The sequence below is a fragment of the Oreochromis niloticus genome, linkage group LG18 (assembly GCF_001858045.2).
Source record: "Oreochromis niloticus isolate F11D_XX linkage group LG18, O_niloticus_UMD_NMBU, whole genome shotgun sequence".
NCBI lineage: Eukaryota > Metazoa > Chordata > Actinopteri > Cichliformes > Cichlidae > Oreochromis > Oreochromis niloticus.
In genome coordinates this window covers 31577262-31593243 of record NC_031982.2, presented here as the reverse complement: position 1 = coordinate 31593243, position 15982 = coordinate 31577262, and the positions used below count along the sequence as shown (strand labels likewise).

The following is a 15982-nucleotide window of genomic DNA, read 5'->3' as shown; positions in this document are numbered from 1 at the left end:
TATTATCATGATAATTAGAGTTTTGTTCATCATAATTTGTTTGTTGATTTGGGATGGGGGCGTGGGGATGACAAAATCTATCAGAAAAAGGAAGATGTGCTGATGTCTCTGTTAAGGTTTATGAAGTGGGAGAGAAACAACAGCATAAAAATACAGAAATCCAATAATTCAACAAACATTTAGAGTGCATTTTCATGTGGAGAAATATTTTTGTAAATAAAACTACAACAATGATCAAGAGATAATAAAATGAAGGTAAAATACAGATTTAAACCCACAGTAATATGAAAGACTTCAGTCTATTTCAGTTTAACGAATTCAGCAATTGTTTTAAAAATCAACCAGTCATCTGTGTAAAGCCAAAGTCCAGCATAGAGCGGCTGAGTGAATGTGGTCTGGACTCTGTGGAGGAGAGTCATGGTTTCAGAGACGCTGTAGAAGGACAAAATACCTGCTCTGTGATCCAGGTACACTCCTACTCTGGAGGAACGAGGACCTGAGACACGAGTTTGGATGTTGTTGTACCAAAACCTATAACTGTTTTTGTTGCAATCTAATGCCCAAGATTTGTCATTACGTCCAAACATACATTCATTCACAGTCCCTGCTCTCCTGATAACCTTGTATGCAACTGCTATATACACTCCTATGCCGCTCCACTCCACCTCCCAGTAACAACGTCCAGTCAGACTCTCTCTACTCAGGACCTGTTCGTATCCAGTGAATCTATCTGGATGATCAGAATAAGACTGATCTTGAAAAACAAACGTTGATTTTCTGTGCCCTTCTGATAATACCAGATTTCTGTGTACCGTGTTTGGATCCAGTGTGATTTCACATGAATATTTTAAGAATCCAGCTCTGGTCTTTGCCTCTGGTTGTGACAGTAAAACATCCACTTCAGTGACTGTCAGTGAGATGTTTGTCCATTCCTCTCTCAGAATGTCCTGTAGTTTATCTCTGACCTCTGACACAGCTGCTGTCACAGCCTCAAAGTAGCTCAGAGGACGGATATTGATGCTGGATGAGTCTGTAGACTCACTGAGTGCTGACAGTGAGGGGTAGTTGTGTAGAAACTGGATGTGATCCTCTGTGTGTGAGAGCTGCTTCAGCTCAGCATCTTTCCTCTTCAGCTCAGTGATCTCCTGCTCCAGCTTCTCCTCAAGCTCTTTGACTCGACTCACTTCAGTTTCCTGCTGGGATCTGATCTGCTGCTTCACATCAGAGCTTCTTTTCTGGATGAGATGGATCAGCTCAGTGAAGATCTTCTCACTGTGCTCCACTGTTTGATCAGCAGACTGATTGATGGCCTCCACCTCCTGTTGAAGCAGCTTCACATCTTTCTCTCTGTCCTGGATTCTCTGCTGGATGTTTTGTCGACTCACCTCCAGCTCTCTCTGCCTCTCAGTCCTTTCTGCTGCAGCTGAGACTGTGTCGTGGCCTTTATATTCATCCACAGAGCAGAGATAACAGATACTCTGCTGATCAGTACGGCAGAACATCTTCATCACCTCATCATGACGAGAGCAGATGTTCTCCTGGAGCTTCTTGGAGGGCTCCACCAGCTTGTGTTTCCTGAATGTAGGTGAATCATAATGAGGCTGAAGGTGATTCTCACAGTAAGATGCCAGACAGACTAAACAGGACTTGAAGGCTTTCATTTTTCTTCCAGTGCAGACATCACAGGCCACATCTTCAGGTCCAGCATAGCAGTGATCAGCAGGAGCAGCTTGGAGTCCAGTCTTCTTCAGCTCCTCCACTAAAACTGCTAACATGGTGTTTTTCACCAGGACAGGCCTCGGTGTGAAAGTCTGTCTGCACTGAGGGCAGCTGTAGATTTTCTTCTCGTCTTCTTCATCCCAGAAGCTTTTAATACAGTTCATGCAGTAGCTGTGTCCACAGGGAATAGTCACCGGCTCCTTCAGTAGATCCAAACAGATTGAACAAGTGAAGCTTTCTCGGTCCAGCTGAACTCCTTTCTGTGTCATTTTTTCTCTAACTGTTAGTGAGGGTGATTGTATGGTTGTGAGTTTCCTTACAATTCAAATTAATCTGAGCTATGATTTAAACATAAGGTTTGCTGTGAATGGGACTGGTCAGCTCTTATACATCACCACATGTTACACCCATCTTCAAAATGCAGATCTGAAGGGGAGGGAACAAGGAAACATTTAGACAGAGAGGAAGTGCTGATGTAGGGAGTAAGAAGAAGAGGGAGGGCTGTGATTCATTCAAGGAAGGGGATGGATTTGAGGGACGGAGACTGTATGTTATTCCCCTTTTCTGTCAAAATCTTTTGTAACAGATTTTTTAAAAATTAAATTCTCAATTCTCAGTTTCTACTTAATATCTGCTAAATAAAACGTTTCTGTTCCCAGCAATAATTCAAATACAGCAGATGTACAGACACATTAGTGACCACTTCAGGAACTGAGCTGATAAAACAGGGCTTTTTTAACACTTGTATATTATGCATTTTTACCCTACATTTTCAGTTTTTAGATAGAAAAACAAACCAAAAGCACAACAAAGAACCTTCTTTTGACAATGAAAGCAACACAGTACAACACAAAATGACAAATCCTAATTTCTTTTCTGAAGTTTATTTTTTGACAGTTAAACCTAATTATAATCAAGCTCATCTCATGGATGTGACTGTAGAAAACCCAAAACTGTATTTTACACAGGAGGGACCTAAACCTTGTTGTCACAGTTAAATCTATGCAGCTCTTCATCTTGTACAGAAAGTATACAGGATGCAGTATGAGACCAACAGCACCCTACACCCTACAACAGTAACTACACTGATTAATACTGATGCAAATGGGATTAGCACACACAAAATGTGTAGAGTAAAAGTTCACTGTTGACAGCTACAGTCAGTAGACTCTGACTGTAGGATTGTAGACTGTCAACATCTTTCTCTGAAATCAAGCTCATGTGGAATAACTTTGTTAAAACACAAGAGTCACAGAGGAACTTTTTTAACCTGTTGTGGTAAGGGATGGTCTTCATGGGCAGACATACTTTCTGTATGCCCCCACCCCCACCCCGACCATGACAGGACCATGACACACAGATTATGTTGTGACTCTTTTCATTAGTCAAATTAAACTGAATAGCTTTGTTTAGACTGGCCAGTATGAGAACTACCTTCCTACCTGAGCCACTTTAGCGAGCCAAGTTACTGTTAGGGTGTTATTGTATATTGTGAATACTATAAGTTCACTTTTTTTTTTCTTGAACAGCACAGGGCCTAAAGACAATGTTAAGAGAAAAGCTATATTTTTATTATGCAAAGCACAACAGGTACAATGTGTTCTTCCACAAGAACCTCACTCTGATAAAGAACTGCTACTTCCGGCGCCCCCCGTGTGCGGCAGCCTGTTACAGCAGCTCTGCTCATTCTGAGTTTCTTTCTTTCTTATCTTTTTTCTTCTCGTAATTTTTATAACTAACGTATTAGTAATTAGACTTTGCAACCATGTTCTACCGTTTTGTGCTAGTTCTGGTCGTTTTTCTTAGTTTTTTTCTACTTTTTTCACCCGTGTCTGGGGACCCAGAGCAGGGATCCTTTGTTTACAGTAGGGATCAGCTGTTAGCGCTGCGTCCAGCAGCGGTACTGCCGGCGGACAGACTCGACATTCCCAGTGAACTGAGGAAGAAAAGACGGGGGTGTCGTGCTGGGAAGGAGCGCCGTCGCCCGAGAAGGAGACGTTATCGACCATCTCTTCCTTCTGTAATTATTGGAAACGTACGATCTCTGCTAAGCTGTCATCCCTGATGGACAACATCTCCCACCCCATGCATGAGACTGTGAAGGCACTGAGCAGCTCCTTCAGTGGGAGACTGCGGCACCCACGGTGTGGGACGGAGAGATTTCGCAGGTCTTTCCTCCCCACTGCTGTCAGACTCCACAATAAAGACTTTTGCAGCTGATCAAACACACAAACCCACACATGTGCAATAAGACTGCTATATGTGCAATTCTTCTTCTGACGAAGTTGTGTTTTTGTATTTTCCTACTCAGTTGTATATAGTATTTGTATTTCTATTTTATTCTATTGTATATATTTTTTTATTTTATTTTATTTTATTTTATTTTATTGCATTCCAGTGTTTTCTAATTTCTGCTACATAACTTTGCACTTTTGCTGTAACAAAACAAATTTCCCACCTGTGGGGACTAATAAAGGCCATCTTATCTTATCTTATCTTATCTTAAGACAACATAGAGGACCAGCTAAATTGGTCTTTTACTGCCCTCTACTGCTTTGTATTGAATCTGTTTTTCACAGTTAAATCTTAGTGGGGGTAAAAAGAGAGCCCAGAACTTTGTTTCACATAAAAGGAGAAGGCAGCTTGAGAAAAAACAAGATATTTTGTTGTCACGGTTAAATTCATGCAGCACTTTGTCTTGTGAAGAAAGTATGTCACCCTCAGTGTAACCATACTGACTAAAAGCTGCTGTATAGATGGTCAACACACACAAATTTGACCCCTGCAGGGCACATTAAAGCACCGCAAACTGAAAAACGATAATAATGAATTACAGTAGTCCAGCCTAGAAGTAATAAATGCATGAGTAATAAATGTGTTCATGAGTTTTTTGTGGACTTATTTATATTTCGGGGGTTATCTTGAGCAGGCAGTCCTCGCTGGTCGGCCTGCCCATGTGTCTGTTTAACGTGCCTTGCTGTCATATGTTTGTTGTTGTTCTCTCCCATTCCTTTGTTTCCATCTGTACGAGTGTGTGTGTGTGTGTGTGTGTGTGTGTGTGGCGGTGTGTGTGTGGCGGTGTCCGGGGTTTCCTGTGACGTCAGGCCCAGAGAGTTTTTCCCTGCAGTGGAGCCAGCCGCACCTGAGGGATAATTACATGCACCTGTCAGCCTCGTCTGGAGGGCTAATTAACAGAGTAGCTGAGCTGCAGTCGATGCTGGATTGTTGAGAGAAATCAGTTAGTTCCCAGCAATTGTGTGACAGTGTTTTTGGAGTTGAGAAGTGGCGTGTACTTATCAGTTGCTTGTTGTTTTCTCAGAGTGTTGTGGACACGAGTTAAGGGAGTTGAGCACTCTGTACATAGACACCACAAGGGGAAGGAAACTCACCAAGGACACTCGAGAAATTGTAGCACGGGAACAAGAAGCAAGCACAAGAAGCAAAAACTCACACACAGAGGATTGTTTGCTCTTGTCATCATTGTTAATCACTATAAATAAATTCACAGTTTGCTGCACAGGAAGTCCTGTGTTTGGGTCCTGCTTCCAGACCCCTCGACATGAACTTGGTTTTCGGTGTCACTCTGAGTGGCCAGTGCTTTCTGTGTCTGTGCTTTCTGTTTCTTTGCCAAATAAACTAAGGACAGATTATTTTATTCCTGAACCTGCCAGTGTTCCCAATGTTTATTTAAATTCTGATTTTGTGAGTTTAAAGTCCAAAAATAACTTTTTTGAACTGTATAACTGTGAAGTTGTATAACAGTTGTATGATTGTATAACTGTCAAGCTACAATTTAGTTGTGCATGTACAATGACAACAAAGGGCTTTTCTGTTCTACGTTGGTGTTTCTAAACTGGCCAATTCCTCCAGAGGTTGTGTGAGTTTAGTATAGAAAATGTGACGTGAACATTTCTGGACTAAATATGAGTGAAAGTGTTGTCCCTGAGCCTGTCATTGACTGTTCTGTCTCAATTAATTCTGTGTGTGACTTGGAACAAAATTAGAAAAGAACCTATTGACAATGTTTCTAAGGATGCCTCCGCCTGTATGAGGGACCAAACCTGTGGGTCCCTCTCCTCCTGAGCCAGAGGCACAACCCCAGCTTGAGCCACCGGAGCCTGCTGTGTGCCTGCGCATCACTGTGCATATTGGTTATAGTTTAGGTTATTCTGTATTTATAATAAAATATATGTGTAATTACTCATTCAAACTTTTTAAAATTGTTTTCATAGTTATTCTGGTAGCTTTAATAAATCTGGTAAAAGTAATGTTCCAGGTTTCTGCTGTAACAACTCCATTTCCTAGATTGAGAACTAATGCTCACAACTTCTTTGATAGTAAACATAATAACAAAGTCTTACTAGTTAAAAAGGTTTGTTTGTTTTCCTCTTCATGCTACAAAAATGTGCAAACTATGAAAGTTTGAACCAGATCTATAATTTCCTGTATTGCCCAAAATGAAAGTTAATTTTAAGACAACTAATGATATTTATCTGTGTGCTGATTTTTAGATGAACATTTAAACTGGACAGTAGTGTATGTACCTTTTTGTCAAAAAATATTTAAACTTACCAACGTCTTTTCTTTACATGCTGTATCATTAAACCCCATCGGGATGGTGTCCATGAATGGTTAGCACTGAAGAATTTTAATACCTGTGTTAGAATGAGATATGGTTCAGTTTGGTGTTTTTATGGAGAACAAACACGTGGAATTCATGTGCAATAACGCTTTTATTATTATCAAGTTTGATATTTGTTAGTGCAGATTATTTTAATACTATCCAGCTTTTCTTGCATTTAAAAAAAAGATTTTTTTAAATGGTTAAAAAAATGTAATTCAATCTGTTGAAAGACTGGAAACAAGAAATACCTTGAAGCTTTCACGCATTTATTTATTTATTGCCATATCTATTTTCTGCTACTTATCCAACTGAGACACATCAAAGAAAAGTCATTTGTCCAATGCTTAAAAATGTGGAGTAACTTTGCCTGTGATGAATCATTACATCAAAACTGTCTTTGTTGTCAAAATCAAGTAAAGCAAAGAGACTTCTTTCTATTTTATGACGCCATTTGAAGAAAGTTGAAAATATGAACTCCTAACTTTGCAGTGTTTCAGGAGCACTATTTCAGTTAGTCATTGAGATTCACATTTTCTCCACCAATTTTGAGTGAGATCCTGGAATCAATGTAGAAGAAAAAACTTTTTTCAAATTTGATTTATTGTGTTTATATTTATTTCAGAAATATCAAAACAATGATTCAGAGAAAATAAAATGGAAACTAAAATACAGATTTGAACCCACAACAATATGAAAGACTTCAGTCTATTTCAGTTTCATCAACTCAGCAGAGACTCCACTTTGCCAAAGCCAAAGTCCAGCATAGAGCGGCTGAGTGAATACGGTCTGGACTCTGTGGAGGAGAGTCATGGTTTCAGAGACGCTGTAGAAGGACAAAATACCTGCTCTGTGATCCAGGTACACTCCTACTCTGGAGGAACGAGGACCTGAGACAGGAGTTTGGATGTTGTTGTACCGAAATGCATAACTGTTGTTGCAATTTAATGCCCAAGATTTGTCATTATGTCCAAAATTACATTCTGTCCCACTCCCTGCTCTGCTGATATTCTTGTATGCAACTGCTACATAACCCAATCCCCCACTCCACTCCACCTCCCAGTAACAACGTCCAGTCAGACTCTCTCTACTCAGCACCTGCAACCAAAAAGTGAATCTGTCTGGATGATCAGAATAAGACTGTTGTTGTTTCATTAATGTTACTTTTCTGTTCCCCTCTGATAATAACAGCTGTGTGTTTGCTGTGTTTGGATCCAGTGTGATTTCACATGAATATTTTAAGAATCCAGCTCTGGTCTTTGGCTCTTGTGGATCTGACAGTAAAACATCCACTTCAGTGACTGTCAGTGAGATGTTTGTCCAGTCCTCTCTCAGAATGTCCTGTAGTTTATCTCTGACCTCTGACACAGCTGCTGTCACATCCTCAAAGTAGCTCAGAGGACGGATATTGATGCTGGATGAGTCTGTAGACTCACTGAGTGCTGACAGTGAGGGGTAGTTGTGTAGAAACTGGATGTGATCCTCTGTGTGTGAGAGCTGCTTCAGCTCAGCATCTTTCCTCTTCAGCTCAGTGATCTCCTGCTCCAGCTTCTCCTCAAGCTCTTTGACTCGACTCACTTCAGTTTCCTGCTGGGATCTGATCTGCTGCTTCACATCAGAGCTTCTTTTCTGGATGAGATGGATCAGCTCAGTGAAGATCTTCTCACTGTGCTCCACTGTTTGATCAGCAGACTGATTGATGGCCTCCACCTCCTGTTGAAGCAGCTTCACATCTTTCTCTCTGTCCTGGATTCTCTGCTGGATGTTTTGTCGACTCACCTCCAGCTCTCTCTGCCTCTCAGTCCTTTCTGCTGCAGCTGAGACTGTGTCGTGGCCTTTATGTTCATCCACAGGGCAGAGATAACAGATACTCTGCTGATCAGTACGGCAGAACATCTTCATCACCTCATCATGACGAGAGCAGATGTTCTCCTGGAGCTTCTTGGAGGGCTCCACCAGCTTGTGTTTCTTTAATGGAGCCACATCATCATGAGGCTGAAGGTGTTTCTCACAGTAAGATGCCAGACAGACTAAACGGGACTTGAAGGCTTTTATTTTTCTTCCAGTGCAGACATCACAGGCCACATCTTCAGGTCCAGCATAGCAGTGATCAGCAGGAGGAGCTTGGAGGCCAGTCTTCTTCAGCTCCTCCACTAAAACTGCTAACATGGTGTTTTTTTCCAGCAGAGGCCTCGATGTGAAGTTTCTCCGGCACTGAGGGCAGCTGTAGATTTTTTTCTTGTCCTCTTCATCCCAGAAGCTTTTAATACAGTTCATGCAGTAGCTGTGTCCACAGGGAATAGTCACTGGATCCTTCAGTAGATCCAAACAGATCGAACAAGAGAAGGTTTCTCGGTCCAGCTGAACTCCTTTCTGCGCCATTTCTCCTCTCAGTGTCAGTGACTGTATGAGTTTCACTTCCTTATAAATGAAACTAGTCTGAGCTCTGATCTGAACAACATACGTTTCTGCTGAGAATGGGGCCTGTGAGCTCTAACACGTGTTGGTTACACCCTTCTTCAAAGTGCAGATCTAAAGGGGAGGGAACACAGAAAGATATGCACAGACAGGAGGTGCTTAGCTAGAGAGCAGGAAGAAGAGGAAGGGTTTTCATGCTGTGATTCATTCCAGGAAGCGGGGAGAGGCTGTGTGTTTAATTGTTTTTCTGTTCAAACCTTTATCTAAATAATATAAATATCAATAACTGGATGCCTCGCAATTCTTTATGTTAATCTGGTAAATGAATAGTTTCTGTTTCTTTTAACAGTTCAAATAGTAGAAATGAACAGCTGACAGCTTGTCAGACTCAGACTGTAAACCATAGAGACAGTTTATACAGGGAGTGCAGAATTATTAGGCAAGTTGTATTTTTGAGGAATAATTTTATTATTGAACAACAACCATGTTCTCAATGAACCCAAAAAACTCATTAATATCAAAGCTGAATGTTTTTGGAAGTAGTTTTTAGTTTGTTTTTAGTTTTAGCTATTTTAGGGGGATATCTGTGTGTGCAGGTGACTATTACTGTGCATAATTATTAGGCAACTTAACAAAAAACAAATACATACCCATTTCAATTATTTATTTTTACCAGTGAAACCAATATAACATCTCCACATTCACAAATATACATTTCTGACATTCAAAAACAAAACAAAAACAAATCAGCGACCAATATAGCCACCTTTCTTTGCAAGGACACTCAAAAGCCTGCCATCCATGGATTCTGTCAGTGTTTTGATCTGTTCACCATCAACATTGCGTGCAGCAGCAACCACAGCCTCCCAGACACTGTTCAGAGAGGTGTACTGTTTTCCCTCCTTGTAAATCTCACATTTGATGATGGACCACAGGTTCTCAATGGGGTTCAGATCAGGTGAACAAGGAGGCCATGTCATTAGTTTTTCTTCTTTTATACCCTTTCTTGCCAGCCACGCTGTGGAGTACTTGGACGCGTGTGATGGAGCATTGTCCTGCATGAAAATCATGTTTTTCTTGAAGGATGCAGACTTCTTCCTGTACCACTGCTTGAAGAAGGTGTCTTCCAGAAACTGGCAGTAGGACTGGGAGTTGAGCTTGACTCCATCCTCAACCCGAAAAGGCCCCACAAGCTCATCTTTGATGATACCAGCCCAAACCAGTACTCCACCTCCACCTTGCTGGCGTCTGAGTGGGACTGGAGCTCTCTGCCCTTTACCAATCCAGCCACGGGCCCATCCATCTGGCCCATCAAGACTCACTCTCATTTCATCAGTCCATAAAACCTTAGAAAAATCAGTCTTGAGATATTTCTTGACCCAGTCTTGACGTTTCAGCTTGTGTGTCTTGTTCAGTGGTGGTCGTCTTTCAGCCTTTCTTACCTTGGCCATGTCTCTGAGTATTGCACACCTTGTGCTTTTGGGCACTCCAGTGATGTTGCAGCTCTGAAATATGGCCAAACTGGTGGCAAGTGGCATCTTGGCAGCTGCACGCTTGACTTTTCTCAGTTCATGGGCAGTTATTTTGCGCCTTGGCTTTTCCACATGCTTCTTGCGACCCTGTTGACTATTTTGAATGAAACGCTTGATTGTTCGATGATCGCGCTTCAGGAGCTTTGCAATTTTAAGACTGCTGCATCCCTCTGCAAGATATCTCACTATTTTTGTCTTTTTTGAGCCTGTCAAGTCCTTCTTTTGACCCATTTTGCCAAAGGAAAGGAAGTTGCCTAATAATTATGCACACCTGATATAGGGTGTTGATGTCATTAGACCACACCCCTTCTGATTACAGAGATGCACATCACCTAATATGCTTAATTGGTAGTAGGCTTTCGAGCCTATACAGCTTGGAGTAAGACAACATGCATGAAGAGGATGATGTGGACAAAATACTCATTTGCCTAATAATTCTGCACTCCATACATTTAGTCAGGGCGGTGCAGAGATGTTTAAAGGGGCGGGTGCTCACAGCTAAAAAGGGCACATAGAACCAGGCTGAAGAACAACAACTCACATCCATCAAGAATCTAATATGGAATCACATCATACTATATCACTGTCATCAGGTGGGCACAATGCAAAGCAAACGTAGCCTATTGTTTTTACCAGATGGGGTACAATGTTGCTGTTTGGGGGGTTGCTTCTGCTCTTGCTCCTGATAGTGCTGGAGGGCAGGGCTGTGTTGATTTGAGATTGTAGACATTAAGAAGTCCACAGGAGAGATGGTTGCTGATTAAACAAGTGTTATGAGATAATAATAAAATGCAAAGATTGGTGACAGCGCTTGGAACCATAAGGCAACAAAACTGTGGGAAACAAACTTAGCTCTGCCTGTGAATCACTCTTTGTCTCTCTTCCTCCTTCCATCTCCTCATCACTCTCCACTTGCTGTCCAAGGCACAATTTGTGATTGCATTAATCTATTATTTAATTATACATTTTAACAACTCCATAATCCATAATAAAGTAATGATAGAAAAATATTATGGATTATTAACCAAAACTTTGTGTTTATTATGTGTTTATACTTAAATACGTCTGCAATGCAACAGCTGGTACATGTGTAATAGTACCTGTGCTCTTTTTAATCCAGCTGGTGAGGGATCCACTGCCTTTAGCAGCCTCACACAGCTCCTTTTGTCACTCGTTCCTCCTCATGTCCTTAGAGGGCATGTCTGGATAATGTTATATAATAAGTAATAATTTAAAAAAAAAATCTATACACATAAAACACACACACACACAGTGACATTTTATACCTTCTCCAGAATACTGTATATACTATGGCCACAAGATTGCATCATGGGGCTGATCCAGAATCCTTCCCGTAATATTTATTCCTAGTGCTATAATAATAAAGTAACACCAAATGACAAAAAAATGAAAGAGAACTCAAAACACTGGGTCAAAAAGACCCAGGACCATGACACTAACAATAAGATCAGATAACTCTTTATTGTCATTGCACAGTCATACTGATATATACATAATGATCCTTATTCTATATATAAAACGGAAAGAAATGGCAACTCTCTCCCAACCAATAAACAAAAGAAAAAGGGTTTCAACAAAAAGGACTTCTTACTCCTTCTAAACTGCTACCAGGTCCTCAATATGTCCAGTGTAAGTAAGTAAGTAAGCAAATGAGTAACTAAGTACTTTCAGCAAACAACAAAAGATATCAGAGTTACTACTCTCAGATCTCAAAATTTATTCATTAGCTTCTGTTCAGCCCTACATAGATAGGATAGACATTTTTCAATTTGTCAATATGGGAGCATGCACTACTTCCCTTTTGAGATACATTGACTGTTTCAGATAGAAGAAATCAGGACTTCGCGTGTTCCATAGGTTGCTTCCTTGTTTTACAAGGTTAAAGAGAAGTAGCAGCAGTAAAAGCAGATGCAATACTCAGAGGCAAGTTTAAGAGATTTATTAACATGAGCCAAATGACCATGAGCCATGAGCCATGAGCCAAATGAGTAGGGGACAGGGATTCATGAAGAGGAGCAATGGGCTGATAGGATGTGAAGGGGTGGAGAGTGGGCAGGCAGGTGAGATCCTTCTAAAAGTTGAGTTTATTTGGTAGAGATGTTTTCAAGGGAGCTTCATCCAGACGAATGCTAACAGGATACTGACACACGGAGGAGGTTCAGAGACAAAGAGCAAGGATGAGTAAACAGCACGATAACAATGTCTGGCAGCTTTTGGAAACAGAATATGATCGCCAACAGTGCTGGTTTAGTTACTTGAAAAAAGTAATTAGTAACTAATTACTGATTACTTCTCAAAAAAGTAATCACATTACTTTACTTATTTTCAAAAGTAATTAGTTACTCAGTTACTTAGTTACTTTTTAAAAACATTACACAACCAGAATAGGTGATAAAGCAATAGACCTTTCAGCCCAATTCAACTTTTTCTGTATAATCCATCATATTAAATGTAATCAAATGAAAGTCTCTTTTTAAAACTTGTTTTGTTAGTTTTAATCTTTTCACTTTATGCATCAAGCAAAAATTAAATTATATGCAAGAGTCTTTGACTTGAAGAAATTTGTTTAACACTGAAACCTATTTTCTGTATATTCCAGCATATAAAATAAAATAATTTTTTGTGTTTAGACTCTTTCAAATACATGCAAGTAAAAGACAGCAGAAAATAAATAAAACCAAAGATGCAGCGGCACTGAGTCCTGTTGCTCTTAAATCTATTGTCACCTGCAGGAGTGGGGCCGGTGGAGGTTTGCCCGGTGTTGCAACCCTCATGTCAGTGGGAGGATCCGGGGGTTTCTCTGTGAATTTCACATTCCCGTGGCAGCGTGCTCTGTGCTTGCTCAGAAGTTTAGGGGTTTTTTCGCTGTAAAAAGAAATTTTCTTCCCACGCAGTGTACAGCGGACGCTAATGTTTTTGTCACTTTTTATGGAATCAAACTCAAAGTAAGGTCAGTACGTTCACGCTTTAAACGCTGCATGGTCGTACTCTCTCCCACACTCCATATTATCCATTGTTGATCTGCACACGTCTGTTACCACGAACGTTGCACGGGCTTACATTACGTTATTGTTATGAGACACTCTCACAAACAAAATCACGGATTAGTAACGTAGTAACGCAGTGTGCTTATGGGAAAGTAACAGTAATCTAATTACTTTTCTTGCAATAGTAATCCCTTACTTTACTCATTACTTGAAAAAACGAATCAAATTACAGTAACACATTACTTGTAACGCATTAATGCCCATCTCTGATCGCCAACTTCCACACATGTAAGAAGAACAAACATGCAGCATACAGGAGGGCTCAGCAGGCCCCAGACCCAGGCCCAGTCTCTCTCACACACACACACACACACACACTACCCCCTTCGAGCTGCCATCAAGCAGATGATGAAATTTCTGTAATATTTCAAGAATTTTACTGTTGCTGATTCTGTATTTTGATGATAGCATAGCATAGTTTATTTATATAGCACTTTAAAAACAACACATGGCCGACTGCCATGTGTTAGACTGCCTGTGTGAAGAGGAAGATCATTCCAAAGTTTCGGAGCCACAATAGAGAATGCTCGGTCTCCTCTAAGTTTCAAATGTGATTTAGTGACTGAGAGCAACAGCTGCTCAGCTGACCGGAGTGAACGAGAGGGGACATATCACTTCAGCAGATCGGACAAGTATACAGGTGCCAGACCATTTAAGGATTAAAAAACTAATAAAAGGATTTTAAAATGGATCCTAAAATCAATTGGAAGCCAGTGTAGGGAGGCCAGAACCGGAGTAATATGCTCAAATTTCCTTTTACCAGATGAAGATCTTCAAATAAAATAAACTTTCCATCTTGTATAACATGTTCTAGGTTTTCATCCCTTTCTCATGCCACTATGAAAAATTTTGTATTTTAATTTTAGTTTTCGTGGGATAAGTGAAGACTTAGTTTTAAGAATTCACACCAGGCTGTCAGAGACATGTTTATGTTAAGGCTTTTAAAACACTTATGATGTTTAATACTGGAGCTTATGAAAGGCAAATTAGAACTTTTTACTTTTCCACCAAATGTCAAAATATCAACCATTAATTTCCTGGTTTATCGGTAACAGCTTCTGAAAAGCAAGTCTACGACAGTGGTCTGTTTGACCAACACCAGCCACTCAGCAACACCAGTTAAAGTGAAACAACAGTTGTAGTTGATAACTTAACTGGTGTGAGGGGATTTTAGCTCCTTTTGTTAACGTGTATGCTCCCGAGTGGAAGCATTTTGGTGTTGGTTGTGTGCAATTGTTTGTGAGTGACTTAAAACTGTTTTAGTGATGATGCATGTTGAAAGGATGTGCGTTTGAGTGTTAGTTTGTATCTTTTAACAGTAATGTTTACCTGCTAATACCAAGTAAGTTAAACGTGCCATGTGAATTGGAAAGCAGTAACCACTACTGACGATGTGTCCCAAATTTTAATATGATAATCAAGATCAGATCTCTAATCCCTAAACCTAACCAAGGAAGGTAAAAAGAAAAAAGGCAGACTAGCTTGGGATAAAAGACCGAAACACCCTGTGAAGTTGAGGCACACAACGATGTCCCACTGGTAAAGTTTCTGGGCTGCCTTTCCTCATAATAGCCATCCCTCAAGACTTTCTCCATTTGAACCAATGCATTATCAGGGATTGTAACATCTAGTCCTTTTACTGAATGTGTTTTTATTAATGTTATTCCTGAGGCCATATTCTTTACTAAACTAACATGTATGTATTAAGTGTATTAAGTCAAATTTTTGATTTGCACTTGTAGCATATAAAATAGGTTATGTATGATTCTCTTCTATTTAAAGGGTTTTTTGACCCATTTGACAACATGCTAATTCTTTGACTGGCCTTGGGAACTTGCTGTTGGTAACAAACAAATGCAGTGCTCAGTGGAGTTGGTCTGATAAAGTAAAATAGAGAAAGGGGGGAAAAAGAAGGAAAAAGCAAATATTGCATCTAGAGAGTGATACTGCGTCTAATGAGCCCATTTTAAGAAGCCACGGCTCACTCCATCGTTCCAATCAACATAGCGGGTAGCCTTGTGGGGATTTGAACAGCCGTTTCCGCTTTCTTTAGTCTTCGATAAGCCAGGGCAAAGCCAGGGCCATTGCAGGGGCGGTGCAGTATGAAAAGAAAAAAAAAAAGAACACTTGGACACTGCTAGCATAATGGACAGGTTTTTGACGGGGCTCCCACACAAAAGTAAAGCAAGAGATGAAGCATTGCCAAATATGTTTCCAAACCAACCTTTCAAGCCAAAGACTAGAAAATATGGTGAAGCATATCTTCCCTTTGGCTTCACATGCACAAGTGCCAAGGTAGGTCTCTGCGACAGAATTGGTTTTCCCTGCGTTGGGAAACAAAGGGGGGCCTGACAAAAAAATTTTGGGAAACAATGGTCTAAAGTATGTTTGGTCAGAAGGTTCCTTGTAAGTGTGCATGCGCCACCTAGCATGCTGCCTGCTGTAACCCATAATTGTTAGGAGTTGGGTTTTGGTTATGTGGTGTTTTTGTCTGTATGTGTTTTTGGTGCCTCCCTTTTTGTATAGGTAGGCGGGGCAGTGAGTCACTGAACCTGGCACACCTGTTACTCATCAGATGCTTTCTTCAGAAGTGTTCTTTAGGAGCTACCTGACAGAGGACTAGT

The 15982-nt window shown here is 40.5% G+C and overlaps 2 protein-coding genes across 2 annotated transcripts in view; both read right to left on the bottom strand.

The window, feature by feature from the left end:
* LOC109195563 (tripartite motif-containing protein 16) overlaps positions 1-15982 on the bottom strand; it is a 1176058-nt gene that overhangs the window by 56020 nt on the left and 1104056 nt on the right. The window lies entirely within an intron of this gene.
* Positions 41-8843, bottom strand: LOC100697475 (uncharacterized). Its single transcript, XM_019347469.2, has 2 exons — positions 7056-8843; positions 41-2034 (listed from the first exon to the last, which is right to left on the bottom strand). Exons 1-2 carry the CDS (start codon positions 8720-8722, stop codon positions 300-302), a joined length of 3402 nt encoding a protein of 1133 aa, XP_019203014.1. The 5' UTR covers positions 8723-8843; the 3' UTR covers positions 41-299.